Consider the following 27,420-nt stretch of genomic DNA (forward strand, 5'->3'; position numbering starts at 1 on the left):
AAGATGTAGAAGATTTTATTTGATCTTTGTGATAATTTCATTTGTTTTATCTTTATCTTCAGACTTACAGACTTAATTATCCCAAACCCATAATTTGAAATCTTTATACTTTGGGAAGAGGTATTTTGTTTAACGAAAATGTTATCACACCTGAAAATTTAAAGTATAAAGAAAATTAAACGTTAAATATACGGAAATATAAAAATTGTGCAGTATGATCTCCAATGTCTGCTGCACTTTACTCATTTTGCTTCATTGACTAAATGCCAAAAATGTTATTCACAGTTAAATTTGTATGTTATATAATATTTCTATCAAGATGTATTTGGTTTTTTTTTTTGGAGTACACTTCACTTTCATCAGATCCCCGATGGCATTATAATACTGTTTAACTATCGCTTATAATGAATGTACTAGTCTGCAGTGCATTACAGAGTAACACAACTGTATAAGAAGGCAAGTTTCATTCCTGTCGTAACCAGTGCATTTACATTACATTAGCTCATTTTCACACAATACATAATTTATATGATGGACTTGTAAGACGTAGCTGCTCTAGCTCTGCACTGTAGAAATTCGAAAATGCCACATCCACGTGACTCATGCACGTGCACTCCACCACCCTCACCATCCTTCTCGCTACGCTCCACAGCTTTGGCTTTTCGTTTCGCACTATCTGCAACAATGCGATTTATTGGACAGAGCTTCCCCGCAGAACAATAGAAGCCATGGAAGTTTTAGTAACGCGAGTACGAGAAACCTTGAGTAGTCAGTAAAATTTGCTTATATCATTTACAGTAATTGACGACCCCAGTAACAAATTGAGAATACACTAACAAAGTCTGGTGGATGACTGCTAATTATGTCCCTCATCGTCTTGCTATTACGAAAGATTCATAGCGTGAAGTATGTTTCGGTGAAAGATTAATAGCAGTGATTTAGGTTTTCCAAGGATTTACGAAAGAAGGAAAGTGTGAAATTTCTATATGAATCGGCGATAGCTTCACAGTTGGACGCGTCTCTTTTCTACTCTCGGTCGTTAATATAGTAAATTGTATCTTGTGCAACAAATATTTACTTTTGTATTTCAGTTTAATATTTTCCTTTCGAATTGCATGAACTGAAAATTAATGTTTTCATTGTTTCATATTTTTTACAGAAAATTTAAGGAAGGAAAAAAAAAACACTAATTTTATTTCAGATTAAACAAAATTGAAACAGAAAATATTATCTTCACGTCAAACAAAGATGAAGATATAATATGCAAATATAAATTTATTTAAAATTTTATATGCTAGTAAAAGTACAAGAAACTTTAAAATCTTAACTGAGACGTTCTTAAAACGTATTTAGGATCACCACCAAATGTCAAAGTTTTATTTTTTAAATAATTAGGTAACTAATTGTTTATATTTAGGTCATTAATTACTATAAAAGAGTTTTTGTCTATGTGAGAAATCACGCTATGTAGTTCATTTATCATTTTCACATTGAAAAGTATTTTAAGACTTTTTGCTGTTTTCGGACTTTTTTAGTATTTTTACTGTGTCAATTATGGGTTTAATAATTTTTTTCAAACACGTAATTTATGTTCAAAAACAAAATAATTCTGCAATGTGATGCATGATATAGGGCGTTATTGATACATTTGAATAAATATAATAACTCTACAATTGTTCATAATGCCGCTCAGGCGGGATATGGACGTGCGTACGGCCCTTCGGTACAACAGTCAGTGGTTAGTGAGGCTGACTGCCCCACCGAAGGATTCGGGTTCGAATCCCGAGGAAAGCATGGATGTTTGTAAAGGTATAGTGTCTGTGCGGCATCGGGACACTCAAAATAGATGGCGTGCCAAAATGTTCTCTGGAGTGGCTTGCCGCTTAGAGGTAGAGGTGTAGAAAATTCTCGGATTTTTTCCCTGGGTCTTTCGAAACTGGGGCGGAAGTGGGAGAAGTCATACTGTCACCTATCTGATGCTCAAGACTCATGCCAACAACAAACGCAAGCTTACGCTCCTTGCCTCAATAAAATTCGTGTACTTGTTCTGACAAGTGATATTAGCCATAAAAATGTTCATAATTATCGGTTTGATGTATTATAAATTAAATGTACTTCAAAGTATAATAATTAAACACATTATTAAAAGTAAAATAAAGATTTAAATTACAATGAAGTATTTTTGTTGCTTTTAAATTACTTATTTTAAGCAATACATATAACTGTGATGTGAAAAATAATTAAAAACATCTTATCATGTAGAATGACAATGCTCTGAAATCCGGTTATTTTCCATGTCGCCTGAATAATAAATTGCATATCGTATGATTTAAATTATGGAAAGACTTTGTTGCAGAGGTTTCTGACATCATTATATTGAAGCATTGTTTCATTTTTTTGACAATCTTTGCAAATATTCTTTATTTCTGTTGTATTTGCTGAACCGCTATTTTCATGATGTGTGTATATATATATTCGGCAAAGATTCTAAGCATGTGCATTGTGGGCATTATGTTACATATAATTACAGCAGTGGGGGGGGGGTCTTAGACTTTGACGGCCGATATGATAACGCCCCAGCGGTTCGGCCGCCCTTCTATTGGCGAAAAGAAAGAAAATTGTTGTAAATCATACTACTAACGTTTTTAAATTTTTCAACAAATTATGTTTTAATATCTCTTAGAGCTTTGAAAAACAGAGGGAATAAGTTCTCTAATTAAAAAAACTTAAGGAAATTTGTTTCGAAGAGCAGAAGACAAGACAGAAAAAACTTACAATTTTAGTTTTCAAAATCTAGCTGACATACATGAAAGAGCTCTAAATGTGCTTTTATGTGTGTCATAAAAGCTCAATTTTCTATTGAGAAATGTACAAATCCATCAAAACATCTAATGCAAATTGATCTAATAATAATATCTCATCTGTAAATTATAAATAATTACAATATTTAAACATTAAATTGATGTTCTTGTCTCTAAAATGACCTTTTTTGCAAAAATCGCGAAGTAATTTTATCGTTGTGAATTGCCATTGTTTTACCACCAGAAGGATATGCGCAGAATTGACAATTTTGAAGAAAAGCTGTGGCCTCAAACTCAAACTCAAACTCAAACTCAAACTCAAACTCAAACTGCTCGTGAACTGAACACACGAATAATACTGAAAACAACTGATCGACCGGAACAAAATCATGTTTTTTACAAAATTTTTAATTGTATTTATTGTATATTTATTAAAACTTATATAAGCAGTAATAATAATGATGCAGAGAAAATAATTTAAATTCTCAATTTTATTATCTGAAATCTAGAGTTAGTTTCTGTCAGGAATTTCTGTTTATTATATAAAGTATTTTCTCCGCCTTCTTAGCATGCGCTCGTAGAGTAGTGGTCACAACACTCAACGAGTATTCGAGAGGTCTGTGGTTCGAGTCTCTTCGAGGGCATTGCTCATTTGTTATCTGTCCTACTTCGAAATAACCCAATGTCTCTACAGTGGCGCCCGAACTAAAAAAGATGATTGGATGATGATTCTCCATCACTAGGATTTGGCGATTGGGTCTCCTAATCCCCAGTCGCCCTTTAAAGGGGGGAGATATTTAAAAAAAAGAATGCATTTAAATGACTGTGAATTATGACATGAGATTGAAAGAATGGGATTCATCTGAAATCAGTCAGAGGTATTCAGAGAGCCAGATATACCCCTAAAATATGATTTCTAAATTAAGGAAACAATTTATAAAACTAGAAGAAATGCCTTTTCATCCAAACATTTGTTCTCAGACCACAGATTCGGCGCTAGATTTTTAGAGACATTAGGTAATTTGGAAAAGCCGTAGAGATGAAAAATTAGCAACTGCCTTCGCTGGAAATCGAACCACAGACCTCTCGAATACGCGCTGATTGTGCTGACCACTACCCCACGAAGGCAAAATAAGAAGGCGGCAGAAATACTTTATATACTCCTCCTTTTAAAGGGCGACTGGGGATTAGGGGACTCAATCGTCAAATCCTGGAGGTGGAGAATCATAACAAACCACAAGTTTGTACGCAACTGTAGAGACATTAGATTAATTTGAAAGCATGAGACGTGAGAAATGAGATGTGCCCTCGCCGGGACTCGAACCACGGAGCTCTCAAATACGCGCCGAGTGTTCTGACCACTACACCATGAAGGCATGCTAAGAAGACGGGAGAAATACCTTATATAAATAATAAACTGTAAATATTTATGTAGGCAACGCAACAAAAAAGGCTGCTGAAAAAAATCTCTTTTAATTTTTGTAGAGTAAGTGCATATTCTTAGTAGTTAATCTCGATTAAGTCATGATTAATTATGAAAAATTAATTCGCACAATCAAGTTTTCATAATTAATTTAGATAGTTGAAAAGTGATGTTATTCTAAATTATAAAACTGCAGTAAGTGAGATATAACCTAATTCTGTCACAATATTTCATTTTTAAACCGAGACATGAAAAATAAGATTCATATTTTTAATGTTTGATCAGTGCTGCATGTCGAAATAACTTCTACGAAATTTTATTGTTCATAAAAATGCAGTTGTTTTCACAGATTCGAAGGGATATAATCCAACAATGGTTGAAAGGTTTTATAGGGAAAAGAAATAATGTATTGAAGGTTACAGCTGAAGGAAAGTTTTCCATTGTTGCCTTTTACATACTTTGGAGGTTATATTTAAAAAATAAATTTCTTTTATAGCCTTTATCATTTAAAACACTTCTAATACATGTAGTGGTAGCTTTTTAACAATTTTTATGCCCTCTGTCATATGTATACATACACATACAGAATTTAATGTGAAGAAATATTTCATATTCGGAATTTTTGACAAGGCGTGTGTACTTTTATCATATTTTTTCATAGAGGCATTACCAGGTGTTTATGCTGATAAAGACTTTCATGTACAGAAATGGCGAATATTTTGATCAATAGTGCCATAGCTAACGGAGAAATATAACAATTTCTCAGACAAAAACTGTGCTAAGTTTTATCGATTATACGCACAGTTTTCGGCGATTAAATATTTTTCGAGACTGTACCAAAAACAAAGAAACCAAAGAAACAAGCTGACTATATCCGATAAGATATAAATTGTGTAAAGTTAATTTAGCAGAAAAAGCCAACAGGAAATAAATTCACCACTAAAGTTTATAAATGTGTATATATATATATATACATATATATTAAGAATAGTAAATTAAAGACTAATAAAAGACTAAATAATAATAATATAATAATACAATTAAGCGCTTAAGCTGCTTAAGATTAAGAATTTAATTCCAAAGAATATTTTCGAAGTTAAGCATTATCTGGACTATCCTGGAAATTATAAGAAACATTTTAACTGTAAAGTCAGCTTATTAGAAATTATTTGTAAAAACTAGAACTTAATCACTAGAAATGGCTTCCAAAAGATTTTAGAAGAAGATGCCAGGAAATATATTAACTACTAAAGTTTATAAATATATATTTATATATACATATACAGACATTATTAGAAAAGTTCTTTTATATATCATCTCCAAGGAACATAAATTTAATTAAAGCTGTGAATTATTGGAATAAATTTGAGTCAGTATTATGTCTTCGTCTTAACACTCACAAGCATGTAAGTTAAATAATTACGTGCTTGTGCTTATATATAGTATAAGCACGTAATTATTTAACTTACGTGTTATATATAGTAAGTATATTTAAGTCATATTTTAAGTGATTATATATATATATAGTAAGTATATTTTAAGTGAGGTTAATTTAATGTACTATATAAAATTCATTATGAATGTGACAGTTCCGTTTAGTTTATAATTATTTTAATTTAAAATCGGGAGATACTATTATTAGGGTGAGTAGTAGTAATATTTTATCACCTGAGTAAAGTGTCCCCCGACACCCTCGCTTTCATTCATGTTATTTCAAAGTAATCCTTATAAACATTAATAAACAGAATGCAATCTTTGCAAAAAATTATTAAATATAAGAGTTGAAAAAATATTTATAGATAATAAGGTACATTAAAATGTACAAAATGAAATGTACATAATATACACAAATGGCCAGAAGATGAATTATTTAACTTACGTGCTTGTGAGTGTTAAGACGAAGACATGTCCGTTAGTGTCTTCGTACCAGAACGGAATTTGGATTTCGAACCAAGATGGAGAGTAGGAGGGACGAGTCAGCCGGAGACTATAAGAATCTATTTTTGGAAGACGGAAGGGAATTGGTTGTGGAACTATTTTTCGAGTGCAAGAGGCGTCTGTTGAAATTTTGACTTCATACTGACCAGACAAAGGTGGATAATTGTTGTAGCGGAAAGAGGGAAATAGTAATCTTCACTGCTCACAAGCTACTAAGCAGTCTGAGAAAATTTGAAAATAGGCTCATTTTTTTAGTAACAGCAAAAATAAAACGCCAGAAACAACGATTTTTACATTATTATACAATTGCTTCAGTAATTATACTATTTACAAGTACTTTAAATGATAGTTATTCAACATATACCGCCTTTTCAGGCTTAGGGATAAATTTTCATATCCCTATCAGCCAAATGATTTAGATAGAGTACGTAACGCCTTCTTTTTAAAACAATGATTAATAAAGTTATTAGGTCCTTGATTATTTTTAAGAATTTTAATAAGTAGCAGAATTTCGCTTTGTAGATTTATTGCATCTGTACAAATATTTTAATGCGTTGTATTTAATTTAATATAGTATTACTAATAACTTTCTTGGAAATTAAAAAAAGTCCAATTTATTAATTTGTTATTGTTGAAATTGAAGTCACGTGTTTTGTCAAACAGCAGAATCTTTTTGTAGTAACAAAACATGTACAGGCCTTGTTAGTATATTTTTTCTCATTGTTAAGTCCTCCCAAATGGAAAGCTGTCAAACGGAATTGACAGTTAGGAAGAGGAATTAAATGTATGAAAATTGTAGCAACTTAAGAACCTGCGTGCTACAATAAGCTACTGTAAAAATGGCTTCTTTAACGAGAAACCTTCACCGACTCAAGTCTTTAACTTCAGTAGTTACATTCAATTTTACCACTTACATACGCGATGGATTTCCTCCGCTGTTCACACCTTTTGCACCTGTTCACAGATAGCATTCGGACAATTATGTAGCCAGAAATATCGATAGTTGGCCGTATTAGCTACTGGTTAATATTTTCCCAAACCGTAGTATCTTCTTATGGAAGTTTGCGTCTTCTATAAAGCATTCAGTTAAAACGACGTGTAAAGGAAAACAAAAAATAAACAAGAACTAGGGAGTTTAAATAAAAACTTACAATGCTAGGTAAGATTATTACTGTAAGAAGGCGTAAACAGACTTTAGGCAATATTTAAACAGTTTCTTTCCCACGTTTACGACATGTACTGATTCTTATTGAAGCTAAAACATGTTGAGAACATATACTGTTATAAATATGTATCTTTACAGCGTCTGCAGAACCGTCGCTCTCAAGGAAAAAGAAATACATTGGCCAGCTGACTCGTGACCATCTGCTATATGATAAAGATGAAGGGGAATCATCGGACTCTTTGGAAATCGGCTCGCAACTTGGTCTCACGTCCCAGGAGTCGGACTCCAGAGCCAGAGTGAGTGGCCATTTCACTTTTATTAGCCGATTGTAATAAGGAAATAATTTGATCAATGTGCACTATATGTTACTTGCCTTTCTGAAAGCATATTTTGAAAATACATTTATGGATTTTTTATCGCTAGCTGCTCTTACGACTAATCTAAGTAAAGGTAGATACAGAAAAACATCAGTTCATGGTCTGGTATATTTGCAAGAGTAGTTTATATTCCCATGTTACCAGTAATTAATCGAGACTTATATTTCAAAGCGCACTGCAAATGAATGGTTTAGAAATCTTCTTGAGATTTCTTCATGTAACTCTAATTTACTGACAACACCTAATATTTTCATTTGAATATACAGAGAGTGTTTACACATTTTTGTTACGATTTCGATTTTCTCTATAAATTTAAATACAGGGTGTCTCATTCGAAAGAGGCCCGGGAAAAGTGTAAAAATCTTGTAATAAAAGAAACGAAACCAAATTTTTACATAACACACCTTTATGTTTGAAAAATGAAAGTGAATTAAAAGAGGTGCTGGAAGTTATCTTCCCTTACCTGTACACATAGTTAAACATGTCACTGCATCTTCGCGTATGCTGCTGCCAGCGCATAGGGCGTTATTCCTTGGCTTTCACGACGGATGTTCTGACGCAAATCGTTGGTGTGTGTGGTTTGTATGTGTACCCATTACCTTTAATACGACCTTATAGAAAAAAACTCAAAGGAGATCAAGTCTGGAAAAGTGGGGAAAATGATTCCACCGCATTCATATTCGCTACAGATATGTGGCATGTTGCCCCATCTTCCTGGTACATGTCAGCTCCTCATCATCCAACTGGTTCACAAATTCGTGAAAACGTGCCTAGTATACTTCACTGTTGACAATAACGTAATAGCCCGATGATGCGCCGCTTTGATAATGCACAAAACGCACTCATCTTTTATGAATAAAAGGGTTCCTCGACGGCTACATGCTGGTTGTCTCTACCCCTATAAACGTGTGTTTCGTTAGTTCACGTATCCAGACAAGTGGAATCACGCTTCATTACTCTACCACATATAATCTGGGAGCAAATTACAGGAAAACGTAACAACGTATTAAACTGTGTATGCAGGTTGAAGGAAGTCATTTCCAGCACCTCTTCTAATTCACTTTCATTTCTCAAACATAAAGGCATGCTTTGCAAAACTTTGGTTTAATTTTCTTGTATTATAAGATTTTTATCCCACTTTTCCCGGGCCCTCTTTCGTGTGGGACACCCTGTATTAATTTTAAAATACAAACGTGACTGCAAACAAATTGGAATAATGTTTCGTTATCGTCTGCAGCATTAACAGTATTATTTCCGTTAAAATGTGGCTGAAAAAAAACAATGGATTGAAGGCTATATTTTTGCGCTGTCCGAAGAGAAATACTCTTATTCAATTATTAAAGAAAGATGTGAAAAGTACGGTTTTAATATTTCTAAATGTAAAGTAAATGCCATAATTAATATGAAAGGAAAGAAACGTCATCATTTACATGTGACTGGGAAAATGGCAAAAAATTTGTACCCAACAAAGATATAGCTATTATTAAATCTAAAGTCGCATCTTATGTCTCAAGTTACGTACAGCTATTATTAAATCTAAAGTCGCATCTCATGTTTTAAAAGAAAATCAAGTCCCCCAATGAGCTATTGCAAAATCTTTAAATATGTTTGTAGGAACTGTGAACAAAGTTATAAAATCTGATTACAGCTAATGAAAACAAACACACACACACACACAAAAAAAAAAAAACATGATGTTCATCGCCTAACGCCGAAACATGTTTCTCAGCATAAGACTATGCTGTATGAAAATTAGATGGCAGGTGAGAAAAATGGAAATATGTAGTTACAATTGATGAGGCTTGGATATACTTATCTAACTGCAATAGAAAAATATCGATTTACTGCCGAAAAAGAGGAGAAAAAGACTTAATATATTGGTTCAGAGAAAACAAGGAAAGTTTTTATAAAGGTTTTATGTTTTTTACTCGATTCTCTTATAACGAGAAACTTAAGGAAAGTAGAAAAAAATGTCAAAATTAATTCGGATTACTATCATAAATATGTTTTAACACCTATTTTTAAAGAAGAAATTCCATCCCTTTATCCAAACAATTTTCACTGTGTTAAGTTCCATCAGGATAAGGCTCCAAGCCATACCTCTAAATCTATTAGTCTATTTTTTGAAAAATAGAGAAATGAAGACGGTGTTGAAGCTATTCCCTTTAAATACATCCAACCCAAATCCTCTGATGTACCTCCTATGGATTACTGTGGATTTGGACTTTTAAAATAAGCTCTTTATAAGCGGCATCCCAAAATATTGGATGGACTCTGGAAGATTGTGAAGGAAGAGTGGAATAAAATTAACACTGATGGGTTTTAAGGAGAGGACTATCATATTACATCCTGTAAATCAAGATGTAATATGATAGTTCAACAAAAGGGCTATCAGAGTGAACATATTAGAAAATAAAATTCTAAGTTTTGCTATAGCCTGTGACCGAAAACTTTGGTCAAAAAACAAATAATCAAACACACAAATTCAAGTCATCTGAACGTCTTTCTCCTTTATTTTCTTATAACTCCATGGTAAAGCAAATATATATTTTATGTACTGCTTTGCGGTTGGGCAGATGCATTCACATAGCTTGCGAGCGTGCACCGCAGCATAAATACATATATTATTTTAAATACAACCCACCTCTGTGTTCAGAGTGCACTAAGTACAATACAAATTACTTAATACTTAAATACATATACAATACAAACCACTTAGTAAGTGTAACACAAGTACAAAGATAATGACACAAATAGTTCTAAACTTATGGAAATACACTGTACTTAATGATGACATTGGTTAATAATAAGACAATCAGACATAAGACATTTCAAATGAATAAATTAAGTGAATTGGTCGTTTATGTTGTTGCTTATTAGTTTTTAAAAAGGCGAAAACGTACGTGTCCGTGACGACCAGTAAAAGCCTCTTCGACAATACCAAGAGGTCCTAGAAATTTTGATTTAGTGGTCCCTTCAAGTAAAACTATGTCTCCTCTTTTAAGATTTTTTCCTAGCGATAGATTAACAAAACTATGTATATTTCCCAATTGCATCAAACAATTATCTTTTCATTTCATCCAGAGTTGACGTAGAAGTTTAGTCTGATGCAATTTTCGATGAGTCAAATTTTCCTTTTTTGGAGATTTATTGTCGAAAATTTCAATAAAATGTATAGGATAGCTAATACTTTCTTGACCAAGAAGTAACAAATGAGCTGGAATGAGAGGTTCATCAGACTCAATGCTTACATGAGGGGTCTATGATTTAATACCATTTCGATTTCGGAAAAATGGTTGATATTTCCTTGAAACTAAGACAAATCTTTGCAAGGATTTTCCTTATAGGGTCTTTAATACTCCTTATGATTCTTTTATAGAACGTACCCCACCATGGGGCATGAGGATCAATAAATTGCCATGTTATTTCATGTACCGCAATAAAATTTTTAAATTCAAATCAGACAAAAGTTGGGAAGAAAACTTTCAAAATGTCTGCTGTCTTAAAAATCTTAGAATTATCAGAAATTATGACCTTAAAGTTCCCCGTTCTTGCCAAAAAATGTCTTGAGGACTAAATAAAACGTTTCATCGATATATAAGCAATTAATTTGATATGAAGTGCTCTAGTAACTCCAGATGTGAATCAGATTGTATATGCCATTTGTTAAGTGGCCTTTTCCGAACGAAAAAACACTGGAACAGTGTAATCAATTCCAGATACAGTAAAGGGAACATTTTCCAATATTCGATCTTTTAGCAATAAGCGGTTATTTGTTTAGTAGGTTTTACAGAGTATCTGCTATAAAAGACAAATTTTTAAAACCGTCTCTACAATTTGTCTACCCTTCGGAATCCAAGGTCTATTTCTAATTTTAGCAAGAGTCTCAGACATTCCACCATTGTAAATTGAATTATATTTTCTTAAAATTAATAACTTGGTGAATTTCGACTATTTGCGCAAAATAACTGGATTTCATCAATAGAAAATCTCTTTATGAAAGCCTACCTTTAACACGCAAAATAGCATTTTCATCTAAAACTACGGCTAGCTTATATAGAAACGATTCCTTAGGAATTTGCTTACCACCTTTAACGCATTCTAATTCAGAAGGACACACGAGTCTTTGTTCACAGTGTTTGTTTATGCAGTTCTGTTCTGCCTTTATGAGTTTATCTGCAGCATAAGATTCCATATCTATTTGTTGTTTTCTAAGTTTACCAACGAATATTTTAAATAATACCATAATTTTCAATAGTTAAGTTACTGTAGTAATAATGGTTCAATAGTCAAGTTATTTTAATAAAAATAGTTAGATTACTGCATTTATTCAAATCTAAAACTAATTGAGAATTCCCCATTGCACATTTATTTCTGTTACAGTGTCAAATTCCTTTCGTAATTCTAAATCCCCAATAAGATTGTCAATTTTAATCTCATCAGGCCAAAGTTCATAGGGTTGACTTAACCAAGGTAGTTTCGGCCACCATTTAAAATTTTCAGCTACCACCAAAAAATCTTCAGCTAAGTCCGAGGTCGAAATATTCCTGAAAAGGATGTCTGCAGGATTTTCCTTCCCGGGGCAATGAGGCCAATTGTTAGGATTGGTCGAATTTTTAATTTCTTCTACTCTGTTTCTGTTGAGACATGTTTCGGAATCAGTCCAAAAGCAGCAAAGTACATCAAATTACAAACATTTACTTATGTGTTTAGCAAGTCTAGAAGATAATAAACACCCTGACAATTCCAAATGCAGGAATGAGATAGATTTGAAATGGGCAACTCTATTCTTGAAGCATGTAAAACTAGAAATAACTCTATTGTCTCGAGTGACCGCTCTTAAATACACTATTGACCCATATGCCGCCACACATGCATCTGAAAAAGAATGAATATCAAACGAAACAAAATCACATAAACTGAATTCAGAAAGATGATATCTAGGAACTTCGACATTGTTCAAAATATTCATCTTCGCCGCGCACAATTGCTACTTGTAGTCCAATGAAGATCAGAGCTTTTCATCCCAATCCATTGCCCGGCTATCCACAGTTCTTCTTAAAGTAATAGTTAAAGTCGAACTATGAAAGGTCCGATGAATCCAGTTAGGTCAAAGATACGATCCAATATTTGCAAGCGCTTTGTACAATTTTTGTTGGTCAAAAATTTTACGTCGAAACAAATAAAGTCCTTGTGTGTGTCCCAGGCCCCTCCTAGAACCTTCGACCTCATATTATATCCAGTGAGAGCTTCTTCGGTACCATGAATTTCTATATCAGCTCTCTTCCATAGATTTCAAAGTTCGACAGAATTAATCACCCATATTCTTAGCACTATTACAGGATTCTGAAGAATTTCAGTGCTTTCGATGCTGGTTCATAGAGCTGTCTCTACTTCGACGGCTCCAGAAATAAAATCGTCAAACCAGAGAGAATTTAGTAGGAATTCACAGGTTCCTGGATACAAATTTCAATAACTTTCAAAATGAAATTTCAGTGCATCTGTGAGCAGGTAAGGATTTGGTGTAAGTTCAAACTAAATACGAGTAAAATTCAGGACAATGAATGTGCTGGAATTTAGATCATCACTCCAGAAAAATTTAGTACACCGGAGATCTTCCGTATAGATTTAACGATAGATCTTTCTTCAACCTCAGAACTAAACTATTAAAACGTTCCTGTGATACCTCTCTATTATTTTATTTCCTAACCTGCATACCTGCTATCCATGACAACTTCACACAGTATTTGCCATTGATAAATTGAATCGATTCGTTAAACTCCTTTAAAATTGTCCTTTCTTCTACAGCGAAAATATCTGTTTCGTCACTTTTAATGACCAGGCATGTGCAGGCCTTTTCATAACAATTAATATTGCAACTTAATAACATCTTTTCCTCCTACAAGCATTTCTCTCTCTCTCTTTTTTTTTTTTTTTTTTTTTTTTTTTTTTGAGTGTTTAAATTCTCACGCAGATGGCTCAAGTGGACTAACCGTAAAATATATAAGTGTTTGAAGTAGCACTGGTCAGCAATTCATTAGCAGAGTAAAGAAATTTATAGCGATTGGAGGCTCCGGAAGATCCCACGGTTAGATTGCTTATAGCGGCTGCATGTCGCGTGGGAAGTACTTGAAACGTTCTCTCCCTTACCAGTAACGGAAGGATGCAATAAAAAATCCTTAACTCTTTTAAATTATGATTAGTACTCCAAGATTTGATTTTTAGCTGGATTCCAATGCGAGATTAGCTTGGAAAAAGTTTTAGAGTTACAGCGCAAAACATTACAATTAATTCTCCGGATTCTATACTTAAACTCTCAAGAGGTACTTTCTTGTACTTAGGCAACTGAAGAAGATGGTTTCGTAGTTAAACCATCCAAACTAGTCCTTCAAAATTTACAAACATTACGCTGATTTTTTATGTTTAACTTTATGTTTGATGTTTAACTACAATAATTGTTTTTTAACAACTCCAATACTCTAAAGAGGGTCTGACATTTAAAATGGGTTGGCATACAGTTCGTTTTGGGTTTGGCACTTAAAATATAGATTTTTCAACTGCTAATAAATATAATTTCTCAACTATTGGTAAATTAGAAATGTTCTTAACGGAATTATATTCAGCAGTTTAGACATATGGGCACTGATTAACACGTCTTTTTGACCAAAGGTATCTTGGATTAATTTAAGAGCCGACTTATAGTTGTTTGAGATAATAGAAAAAAACCTTTAATGCAAGAAAGAGCTTCACCTCTGAGGCAACTAAACAAATGAAATATGTTTTCTAACATCTGTAAGCGAAGGATTTTGTCAATAGAATTTTCAAATTGATTCTATATACTTAAATACTCAGATGGTTCCCCGTAATATGTTTGGACTTTCGGTTTTAGGACACTTCGAATTTGTATTTGTGATGTGTTGCACATATGTAAGTTCTTGTACATGCGGATTGGAAAATTTTATTTTACTGAGTTAAATATAATTACTTCGTTTCGTTCATCAGTTCGCTCTATTTCCGATTGGATTTCTGCATCAGCTAAAAGATCTTTGATTTTATTGTTGATAGATTTGAGCTGGTCGTCTTTAATTTGTAACTGAACTGAAAGGCTTTCTAATTCATCTATTTCTACATGTGGTTCAGATATACGATTTTCTGTTTTTAATATTAATTTCGTAACTTGTCCCTTATGGCAGACACGTTGTTTCGTAAGTCTGACTAACTTCTTAGCCATTAATATAACAGTACTACAACAATACGATTCTATATTGCCAAACTAAACCGCACTCAAACTGATAGTACACAATGCAATTTGAATTTACTTCTCAAAACTGAAACAAACTATTGTCAAAAATTCTCTAAACTAAATATTATTACTTACTCCACCTACCAACGGTTAAGACGATTTACGAAAAAAATGTCTATTTTACTACAGGTGGTTCATACAAAATTTTCGAAACGACGCACCATTAAATGATCCGAAGTGTTGGTCAAAAAATAAATAATCAAGCACTTAAATTCAAATCATCGGAAAGGTTTCTCCTTTATTTTCTTACGATTCCATTGGTAATGAAAATATATGATTTTATGGACTGCTTTTGCGGCTGTGCAAGTAATCTCACAAGGCGTGCGAGTGCGCATCGTAGCAGAAGTACATAAATTTTAAACTTCAATCATTTATACGCGTCGAAAATTTTATTGCCTGTTTCTACTTTTCTCTGACACCGCAAGGAATACAGCTGGTACGAAAAATCTGTTAAAAGCCTCTGAGCTAAAAGAACATTTAGTAATTTTCTTGCAACAAATCCTTTTTTTTTTTTTTTACCCAATGGCAGATTTGGAACAATTACAAATGTAACCCAGTCCATTAATTTATACAAGGCCGGATGTGGTGGTCTCTTTATTATGGAGGCACCTAATACGGGGGCCACCATCGCCTTTCCTATGAAGGGACGGACAGTTACAACCATGCCTTCTCCGAGATTCGAACCCAGGCCCTTCGGCATCGCAGTCAGCTTCCATGACCACTATACCGACTGGGCGGCTGCAACTACAACTTTAATATAAGCATAATTTTTTTATGAAAAGTTAATGATTACTTTTTGCTAATAAAACTAAACATTTGTCTTAACTTATTGACGAACATTTTTTACGGTTTTGTGGTTTCTTATGTGCAATAACTTCTGAAACAATTGCTCGAGTAAAGCCATGGAAAAATGTCGCAAAAATAACTCTCAGGCTTCTTTACAACAGGTTCAAGGTGATTGCAACGCATAAAAAAGTAACCGTTTTTCTTTTCAGATAAATGACAAATGAAATAGGGAGTTTCTTGGCCCATTGTGGTTTTCGTAGCTTTACCACTGAGCGGCAACTTTTGAATGGTTATTTAGAACATGTTTCATTACATGTCATATAATTACGTATAATTACTTGTCATATAACTACATATAACGCTAAAATTAAACTATGTCCCTACCCGATAGGCAAAATGCATTCCTTTTCCAACAAAGGTTGGAGTCCGCACCATTATGAAGTATTCAGTGAAGTAGATGATTTTAAAAATAATAAAAAAAAGCTAAGAATCATTTATTTAAAATATGTTCACAAAAGATGTCTTTAATATATATTCCTTGCAACGTATTTAAACATATTATTAATTTATTTATCATTTTAATGCAAATAGCCTTGTTTAAAAATTCTTAAATAGTTAACATTGCTTTTCCAAAGCAATTCTCTTTTGTTATCGGGACCGGATTCAGAAATGTATGTATGTATGCACGTGTATATGTATGTATGTAAGTATATATATATATACACACACGCACATATATATATACGCACATACATACATACGTACTTACATAGTTATATACAAGCATACATACATACATTTCTCAATCCAATTCCGATAACAGAAAGAGTACCCAATATTCTTACTATAGTTTAAAGTTTTGTATAATTGCATAAGGGAAGACATTCTTTGTTTGTTTCTTCCTGAAAGATATAAACTAACTTATTACAAACAAATTTCAATATTTATTCGGAGTTACAAGAGATCTTACTTTTTCGATTGCAGTTTTTTATGATATAGGCTTAAGTAATATTTCTAAAATAATCCAAGCTACACTTTGGATGCAATAATACATTCAGAAACACTTAAATATGTCGTCATTCTGTGTATATATTTATTCTGTGTATATATTTAAATTCTGTGTATATATTTCCCAAAACGTTTAGGTTCAATGATTTTTTTACCATTTTGCCAATTTCGTAATAAGTAATTAAGTAATTCGTAATAAGTAATTTCGTAATAAGTAATTCCTATGATGGAATTTAAGCGGCGAGTTACTTTATATAGTATTGTAAAATATAATCAGAGGAAACGTTTTTCAGAGGAATGTGGCGAGGAATATATCTTTCATAAGAAATTTTCTATGAGATATAGTGAGGATGTTTGAAAAAAGTTATCTTTACTAAATTACTCTGATCTTAAATATGTACTTCCATTAGCAGTTTTTTTAATATAAAGAAGGAAATTTAAGAATAGCTTAAATTCTGTATGTGAAGATTTTGTAAATATGGAATCAAACGTTTCATGCAGTCTTCTTAAAGATTTTAATCTTTTTTGCAAGGAAAGGTATTTCACAGGCTCAGTATTCTTTGCTCTTTTCAAGTGAGTAAGCTGTCCGTCTAGGTAGAAATGAAATGATAGCTTATAAAATATTATAATTTTTTATAAGGTTAAATACAAAGCATTCTCTATCTTTGTGCGCGAAATTTGAAAACGTATGCATAATCATCATATTCATGAGGCTAGCTATAAATTTAGAAACATTTTAATTTAATAGCGTTGGTTTCCCCAATACGGTAACATCCATCGCCAAAACAAGCACCTTATATTATTGCTCACTAAATTTGCTCTATATATATAGTATTGGATTTCATCGGTAGGAAGTATGAAGGAACGACCAGAGCCGTGATCGAATATTTCTATGAAATTTGCGCGTACATGTATGACATATGTTTCAATGAATATTTTAGTAATTGGGATTTTTTCTCCAAATGGATCAAAACAGCGTTAAATTTTATATTTAGAGACCACTTCTACGGATAGTATTGAAACTATGTTACAGAACACTTGAACTTATTTTAAAGAATTTTGTAACAGGAAGTACACATCTGGGATGGAATAAATAAAACCTGAAGTACAGCCACTTTTTTTTGAACGCCTTGCTTGTGCCAAACACTTATTGAAGTACTAGAAGATTAAAGTAAATATAACAAAACCTTTCAAAAGTTTCGAGCATAGAGTTCTTAAGAAGCTATTTTTAGTTGCATTTTAGATTTTTGCATAAATAGTTGACACATTTTCAAAATAGACCACTTTCTTGATTTTGCTTAACTTAGAAGGTTAAAACGGTAGTTTTAAAAAGATAGCTTTCTTGGTATGAAAGTTTCATTTACATCTCTCACCAAATTTTTATTTCTGATATTTAGTATTTTTGCTTATGTAAAAACAGAGAGTACTGTAAGTCATAATGTAAAAAATGAAGAGAAATTAGATGCGCAATTCGATTTTAGCTTTAGAAGTGTGTAAGATATTTTATGTTAGTCAACCATTATTATCATGTACTGTCTTTACTGTAACTTCTCATTTCCGTATTCCTCGGAATCCAAATTAGGTTTTTGTGTAGCTGAGGGTTTTTAAGTTTAGATCAGAGCTTCTGCCAATTTGAATATATCAGCAAACTTAAATTACTAATTCAGAAGTCAAACAACAAAAATCAGCGTTATACCTACAAAATTTTCACAGGACTAGTTTCGATGGTTTTACCGAACCATCATCTTCAGCTGCAAAACCGCAAATGAACAAGATAGGAAATAATGATTAGATAAGATAAGAAAGCCTGGACTTATTGTGTCTTAAGCTTAAATTAGTTTGTTTTAAGTTTAGTCCTAGACTGCGGCTGTATATTTGAATTTAACTTTGTTATGCTAATTTAAATACCCAAAATAGTGAACGTTTTGTCTGTATAGCACAAGTTGTTCCTCTTCTGTTACATTAATACTAAATAAAAAAGGTGATTTTAACTTTCTTCAGTGTTTTATGAGTTGTTTAATAAGTGGCGCTAACTTGCTATACACTAACAGAGTCTGCAGGATTTTAGTTTCCAGTTAAATCCTACTACTTTTACATTATTTTCACTTTTCTGAACTCGTACTCATGAAATTAATTTGCATTATGTTAAACTTAAATTTGTTTCCATTTGGAATAACATTTTTTCCCTTTGTGATCACAGGTAAGGACTAAAGATAATGAGTTTGAGGTTTATATTCATAACAATTTATACACAGTATCGAACCTTAGTAGAACTGAAAATAATCTGCGAGATTGTTGAAACTTTCGTTATCTTTTCTGAGCTCCTCAACTTCCTCTCTCATTTTTTACCAAGATGCAAGTTTAAAGTCAAGTGGAGTTTAGTATTTAAACGGGTGAATCTTGGAGTTTATTCAGAGCGTGTTTTCGCTAACCAGCACACGTTACGAATCTGTCTTTGCTGTAACCCGGAGTTGCTGATACACCTTTTTGGCCATTTAAATAATTATCAGGTCGGCTAGGTTGTCTAGACAATCTAGTTAGCTTTAACTTAAAGGGCTAGTTCAGCACTACTCTTTAGCCTTGAATTTATTGTGTAACGATTCTTAAGTCCCACCGCAAGTTGTCGGGATTAATGTAAATCATGAATCAAACTCTATAAGTAGCTCCCGAACTTAAAAGGGTGGTGGATTATAATTCATCACCACCAGGATTTGGCGACTGACTCCCCTCATCCCTAATTGCCCTTTAAGAGGGTTGTATGTAAGATATTTTCTCCGTCTTTTCCACATGCCTTCGTAGTGTAACTGGGAGCACGCTCGACGCGCATTCGGGCAGTTTGGAGTTCGAATCTCGGCGAGAGCACTGCACATTTTTCACGTTCCTGCATCGATATAATCTACGATCTTACGGTGATGAAATGTGTAAATTATTATATCCTATTCGTATAAGAGGTCATAAAATATAAACCTCATATAAATTATTTATTGTCACAAATCAGAAATATACAGCTTACTGATATTAAATAGATATTTTTTTTTTATTTTGCACTCTCTGGTTTGATTTGAAATTTTTTGTTAAAATATTTTGAAACTTAATTTTAATACATTCTGTAAGTAAAATAAAATTTTATTTGCTTTGTAATATTTATGTAATACTCACAAAGGATTAAGAATTAATAAAAAACAATCTGATGTGCACACCACATGACTTCCTTATACAGAATATTAAATTATACGCATTTTTTCTTGCATTTCATTTAAACTTATTATATTGAGTTAAAGCTCTATAAAGTTAAAAAAATATATAAACGTTTCCACCCGTTCTGTTCAAATACTATAATAAATCTAAAACAATGTATTAAAAAAATTAAACAAACAAACAAACAAAAAGAAAGAAAGAAACAAACAAACAAAAAACAGTTTTCCACAGACGGTGCAATATTTCTCATTCAATTAATTCAGTTCTCACTTCGCGACAAGGCAAAAATACATGAAAATTCAAAATATCTATATTAAAAATTAGGAAGTGAATCTTAAACACTTATTTCCTCGAATAAATTACAGAATGTATTAAGCATGATTTAATTCGCAATAATAAATGAAGGCATTATCTTTCTTGTTGCGAAGTTTAGTTTCTCTAGATTGGCAACAAATCCACTATTCTGCTGTTTCAAATGTAAACAAACATGGCCACCACGGTAATCAAAAATTAGGCTTAGCTGCACTTAAAAAATTTTTCTATTGTTGATAATTCCACAATTATTGTTTGCAGATTAACTAAAGGCATAAAAATCTTAACCAAAGCAATATAATTCTATCATTTTTAAAGCAAGAAAATGTACAATTTACAAATTTATAAAAATAAAAATCTGAGCTCACTGAGCCGAGTAACAGAGTGGATATATATATATATACACAAACATATATTTATTTACTTTTGGTGTGGCCGATTGCAACCAAAATACGAGGTGCACATCTACGTGTTATAACAGTCCTATATACAAAATTTCAACGTTCTGAGGCTACTCGTTTTTGAGTTTTGCGAGATACGTACGTACTCACAGACGCCACGGAAAATTCTCTTCAGAATTCATTTTAAATGAGTTTCATATTTTTTGGGGGGAGGGAATAGTCCTTTATACTGTCCTTCTGTACAGATGTCACGCAAAAACATCGTTAAATTGCATCTGATAGCGGTAAAAATGGATATTTTCTTTGAAATATGACACCAAAAAATTTTCACGATTACAATATTTCCTTTTTACTTCGTGCAAGGAAGTAAAAAGGCTTTAATTAGTCCAAAGGGGCTTTTTCCCTGAAGGACTATTTTTTCGTTTTGCGATTTTGCGTTGAATCACTATAAATCTCCGTTTCACTTTTCAAACTATTGCTACCAAATATTAGAGTCCTGCAGTATATTTGAAGAAATTAAATAATGAAAAATCTGTCTAAATGTATGTATATTTCTCGCATTGGGATAAAACAACGGTACCTAGAGCCATCAAATTTTGAATGACGCAATCCTCCTACGAATATGAGCATGTGGAAGATCAAATTTGAAATTTGGAATTTGTTTTATTATCAATTTCATATTCTGTAAAACTTTAACGAATTTTGATTAACAAACTCAAATTAACAAACACAATTTTGATTAACAAAATTTCAAAGCGAGCAATGGCAACACTCTACGGGTGGGGAAACCTTTTTATCTCCAGCGACGCGGAACTGTGTATCGCAAATTCTAAAGATAGGCTCATTTTAAAATTATTTTGCGACATTGTTATTGAACTGAATTTTATCGTTTAAGTGCAAAGAACATGATATTTAATAAATAAAACTAACACACAAAACGTTAAAAAACGCCCTTTTGGACAAAATTTAAAATCTGAAACCTTTCAAATTTTCTTTTTTTTATTTTTTAAAATTTTATCTTATCTTATTCCGTTCCAACTAAGTAATTCTCTTATCAGTATAAGCGTAGGTATACGTTGCAAAAACCTAAAATGTTTTATACCTGCTTTATCTTTATTAGAAATACAAAAGTTATTACCTATAATTTCTCAAGTAATTTTAATTTCTCATCTCAATTAATTTTCAAGTAGTCGGTGCTGTTGTACGCATATATATATTTTCAAGTAGTCGGTGCTATTGTACGCACGTATAAGTATATTCCTTTCTATTAAAGAGTTGTGATTAATTAAAAGGGTCTTTTACACCCTTTCCGTGCTGTGTTCATCTTCACGCCTATGGGAAAATTCGCAAAGGTTTGACGTCCAAGTGAATCTAGTAGTCACACTGTGTATGATAGCCAAGAAGATTAGATTTTGTAGTCCATTTAATTAGGGATGCATAAAAATCTTGGTAAAATGTCTTATATTTTAAAATTACTCTTCTTTTCTGTTACAGAAAAAATAGACCAAAGTTTTTCTGCAGTTTAAAAAAAATCAGAATAATATTTTACTGTTTTATTAAAGTTAAATATTGCGTCTTTAAGCAATGTAACCGTACATGGCAGTATAATTTCATTCAAAAATTCACAAGCATATACAAGTTATCATCAGGATTGAAGTATTTTAAGTAAATTTTTCGTCCTAATTTTTACGTTCATTCCAAACTCACATTATATAAAAAAACCATGCACCAATATTCTTTGACTTTCATGCTATGGTATAGTTTTCGATTGTTTAAAAAGAATATCTCAGGGCCATTAATAAATCAAATAATATCAAGCTCTTCAGTTGGCATATGAGATATTTTACATCAATGATTCGGAAATTCTGGCACTCATGTTTAGAAAACATCATTCTCTCTTAGTAAATACTCTTTAACCAGACTGTCTATTTTCAAAGCTGATATGTTGTTTGCAGTGACAATTAACCTGATGTTTTCTCTAGGAAATTTTAGCATATACTGAGAATGAGTTTTCTACTTAAGTTTAAAAAAACATACATGATACATGGAGAATCACAATGGGAAATTGTAACCTAGATTGTAGCAATTAAGGGAGCATAACAACTTTAAAGAACGCAACTTCTTTTATTCTTCTTTATTAATCAACAAATACACATATATGATGCAAGTAACCTCCAGGAAAGAAGCCAGCAACTGTGATATACATTGTAGAGACATTAGGTTATTGGCTGTTCTTCGGTGTCTTGCAGGTGTCCGTGTGTGTTGTCCACTAGAGACGTCAGTTAAGACATTAGGTTATTTCTAAAGCAGGAGTACTGAAAAATGAGCAACGCCGTCGCCGGGAACCGGACCACGGACCTCTGGAATATGCGCCCAGCGTGCTGATCACTACACTACGAAGCATGCTAAGAGAAGGTGGGAGAAATACCTTATAGCATAAGCGTCTTCTTTAAGGTTTTTATATTAGCTGTAAAACTAAACAATTAAGGAAAAATTATTTAAATAATTTAATATGCTACATAAATAGTATATGAAAATTTTATTTTTGGAGTACTTCAACGGATTTGGAGACAAACAAGGATAGAAAATTATCAATTTTGAAAGTACCTTAAGAAGTTCAATGTAGTACCATAACTTTTCTGTAGAATAATCACATAAATCCAATTGTAAAAAGTAAATCCATAAAAGGCGTATCAAACAAATCCGTAAAACAAAGATTTTCGTATACTCTGGTTAATTTGTGATTGTTTGCAGGTATGTACATCCGGGTTGAAAATGATTCACTTTAAATCTGGATAACGAAAAAAATATGTATTTAAAATAAAGCTACGTTACCTACTTAATGACGCGAAACTCTTGGTAAGCTCATGATTACTCTATTTGGAATTTGGAATTTCCCATTTTTTAACTTCCAAAAATAAGTGGTATTTTCAAAAAATATTTCAAAACCTTTACTTTGAAAAGAAAACAAAATTTAAATACTTTACAAACCAAACATTTTCCAGGAAAAAAAAAAAAAAAAAAAAAAAAAAAAAAAAAAAAAAAATAGAGAGAGGGAGAAAGAAAAGAAAAATAGAAATTTAAAAGAAGAAATAAATAAACAACGTTTAAAGAAATAAATAAAAACTGAAATTTTTTTATGCTTTTAACTATTATTTGTATGCTATTATTTTTAAAATTTGATTTCTTACATAAATCCAATAGTACATAAATTTAAAGCAAATTTCATGTACTCTAGAACCAAATTCAGGTTTTAGAAAATAGTCCTAAGTTTTGCCATTTAAATAACCAGATATTTTACTTACATTTATTTGCATTTCTACAAATTCCTTATATGAAATCCCCTAAACTATCCATATAATATTTCTGCATGCTATTTCAAACAAATATATACGACGCATTATAGGAAGATTAACTTACTAGCATCAAGATAATTTAATTTTTGATTTAACGATTTCATAGAAACAGGAAATTCCTGCTTGCGCTCATGATTTCTCTAAACTGGCTAATGATATTTCAGGAAACTTGTTTAACTGTGTAAACATTATATTTGTATAACATGACCAATTTTTGTGTTTCTGAGACAAAAATATTGAGAACTATAATTAAATTTGTTGTCATACGAAAATTTCGACTCCAAATTTTTTATTGTCTCAATAAAAAATAAGATGATTGTGTTCAGTACTGTTTAGATATATACATACTCATAAACTTATAGCTATATTTTTATATTCCTTTATTAACATTAAGACGAAAATGTGCATTTACAGGATTAAAGATTCTTATATCTTTAAATTAAGATATTTCAAAACTATATTTTTCCTGCTTGCGCACATGATTCCTCTGAAACTATTGATCAGAATTTCTAGAACTTTTGACCAATTATATAAACCCATTGTGAGTATACAATTGTGTATGTATGATATAACTTTAATGTGAGTATTACCAATTATACAACCCTATGTAAGTATGCAATTATATAAACCCTATGTGAGTATACAACTATTATGTTTCTCGCATAAAAAGATTTAAAAATTAATTTATGTCGAAAATTGCCAATTTGGAGATCTCGAAAATAAAAATAAAGTTCTTGCTCTTTTTCTTTCGAATATAAATAGATTACAGTAGGTCATTTTAATTATACATAATTTTTTGATTTTGGAATAAAAAGTCTAAAAATAGACATTTGTTTATTCATAATGCTGAGCGCAGTATATATTATAATTTTAAGTCGATGTTCAGGAAAGTACATTATTTTTATTTTATTTAAAATAGGTTAATATTTGAAGCCTAAAAAAAAGAGTAAATACAATATCAAGGATATCGAAATATGTACACAAAATTTGAATATATTAAATCAGTTATTTATGAAGATATTGAGCTTTAAAATTTGTTATATTTTTGTCATATTTAAACAGTAACTGATCCCTTAACAGAAACTGAATAAATTTCTACAAATTTAACAGTATAGCACATTCCGTGCGAATTGCATCTAAAAATCAATATCCAGTCTAATGGCAATTATTTTGGTTGTTCTTAAAATGTAATTGTCCATAACGCACACAAAGCAATCGTATACAGATGGTTTCCTTATTTTTTAGGAAAGGAGGTCAAATAAAATGAAAATCATTTATTTTTAACTGTTATGGAATTAGAAAGTGTCCATTAGTACTTTTAGAATGATACAGTAGTCTAATGTCCTAGATTTTAAAATTATAAATTTCTCCCAAAAATATGTGTATAAATGAGTAAATGACGCATGGCGCATTTTACTTACATTCTACTTATAACAAACAACCTCAATCACTTGTTTTGAATTAGGCATGTGCTTATGTTGCGTAGATTTAAAGCTGGACAATTCGTAATAAGGGTGTTGCCAAATGGAAATAGCTAAAATCTGAAGCAAATAATGCTTGGTTAGCCATGACAATGTGCAACGATACACAGTATTGAAGGAAAGTTTGACATACTCCTGCTCTTATTCCTGCTCTTATATTTACACAGTATTGAATTTAATTAAAATATAATAAATAAAAAAAATCTGAATATGCCCAAAGGAGCTTTTCTTTAACCTTTTGTGTGTTACCTTTATTTATTAAACACCATGCTCTTCGCACTTAAAACATAGAATTCGATTCAAGAGCAGTATTGCAAAATAATTAAAAAAGAGCATATCCTTAGAATTTCCGATACACAGTCTTTCGTGCTCGAGATAAAAAAAAATTTTTTTTTTCATACAGTGTTGCCATTGCTCTCTTTGAAATTATTGAGTTTGTTAATCAAAAATTCGTTAAAGTTTCACAAAATTTAAATAAATAATAAAACAAATTCGAAATTCAAAATTCGGGCTCCAAGTGTCCATGTTCGATTGGAGGACTATGTTTTTCAAACACTGATGGCTCTAGGTACCCTTGTTTCTTCACAGTGCGAGAAACATTCATGCAAATTCTTCATTATTTAGTTTCTTTAAATATAATACATGGGGATAACAGTTGGTGGCAACAGTTTGAAAAGTGAATCGACGCAAAAAGCCGTTTTGAAATTAATTGCCCTTCTGGGCTAACGCCGTTTGGCCTAAAACATTTTAAATAGGAAATGGATAATAATTTTTGTTATTGAGTCTAAATGTCTTAGTTTTTATTTTTACTGGATTTAAGATATTTTTCTATAACTTTTAACATTCTTTTTAATATTATAATGCTAAACTAAATTATAATGCTATTCAAATATAAGGTAAATTAAGATTTAATTACTTACTATATATTAAATACGGATTTCTGACTAATAAGTATTTCAGATTATGCATATATATCTAAACATGTATATATCCAAACAGTACCGCAAACATAATCTTCATAAGATTTCAACACAGTACATTATTCTTTTAAATCTTAAAATAATAAACAAAATTAATAAAGTGTATCTTATTTTGCATAAATTTTAAGGTTTAAAAATTAATTAGAGATAAAATTAGATTTGGTATTAAATATCAGAACTAAATAATATTTTTAATTAATGAGCTTTTCATTGCGTGCAAAATTTTATCTCTAGAAAGCAATTAAACGACTTGCTTGCGAAAGTAATTACTTGATATATACATATTCTTTTGTGCGTTTTTTCAAATCGAAAGAAAAATATATTAAACTTAATTAACATTTTAATAACAGGTTTTCTTGAAGCGAAGTACGGTAATATAATTTAAGACAAGGCTACAGAAATAAATTATATAATGTAATTTTTCATTTCGTTTGTTACTTTTAATTACGAGTTTTCAAACAATTGCTTAGTACAACCTGTAAAATGCTTCGATTTAACTGAGATGTCGGCATCTTAATTCGTGGGATACAAAACAAGTTTTCTACTAATATTTTATCAGATTGCGAGGCCATTTTAAAGTAATGTTCCTTTTTCACTTACTTCCGTTCATTATCACGAGATAAAACGAGCAAACGTAGTGAGTAATGTTTTTCTTTTAGTTTTTTTTTCTTTTTGTCAATGAATTGCGGATACAGTGTATAATTACCTCAACAGATAAGCAAGTTATGTTTCGAGGTAGCCAAATTTTAATGAGAGCTGAAAAAATAATATTATAATACACTAAAAAAATAAACGTGATTCTCGCATGAAAACCATGTTGTCCACATTTTTCTAATTTTAATTCATAACGTATCTCATACATAAGCATAAAGCAGACTAAATTATAAACCA

The 27,420-nt window shown here is 31.6% G+C and overlaps 1 protein-coding gene across 6 annotated transcripts in view; it reads left to right on the plus strand.

The window, feature by feature from the left end:
• LOC118183318 (uncharacterized) overlaps window positions 1-27,420 on the plus strand; it is a 466,396-nt gene that overhangs the window by 276,807 nt on the left and 162,169 nt on the right. For all 6 annotated transcript variants that reach the window (XM_035352811.2, XM_035352815.2, XM_035352813.2 and 3 more), the window contains one exon: window positions 7,466-7,623. In XM_035352811.2, the coding sequence (XP_035208702.1) occupies window positions 7,466-7,623 (158 nt within the window). The remainder of the gene's footprint in view (window positions 1-7,465; window positions 7,624-27,420) is intronic.

This window comes from Stegodyphus dumicola, chromosome 8 (genome assembly GCF_044657685.1).
Source record: "Stegodyphus dumicola isolate Sdum_Otavi_A_Nest chromosome 8, ASM4465768v1".
NCBI classification, from domain to species: domain Eukaryota; kingdom Metazoa; phylum Arthropoda; class Arachnida; order Araneae; family Eresidae; genus Stegodyphus; species Stegodyphus dumicola.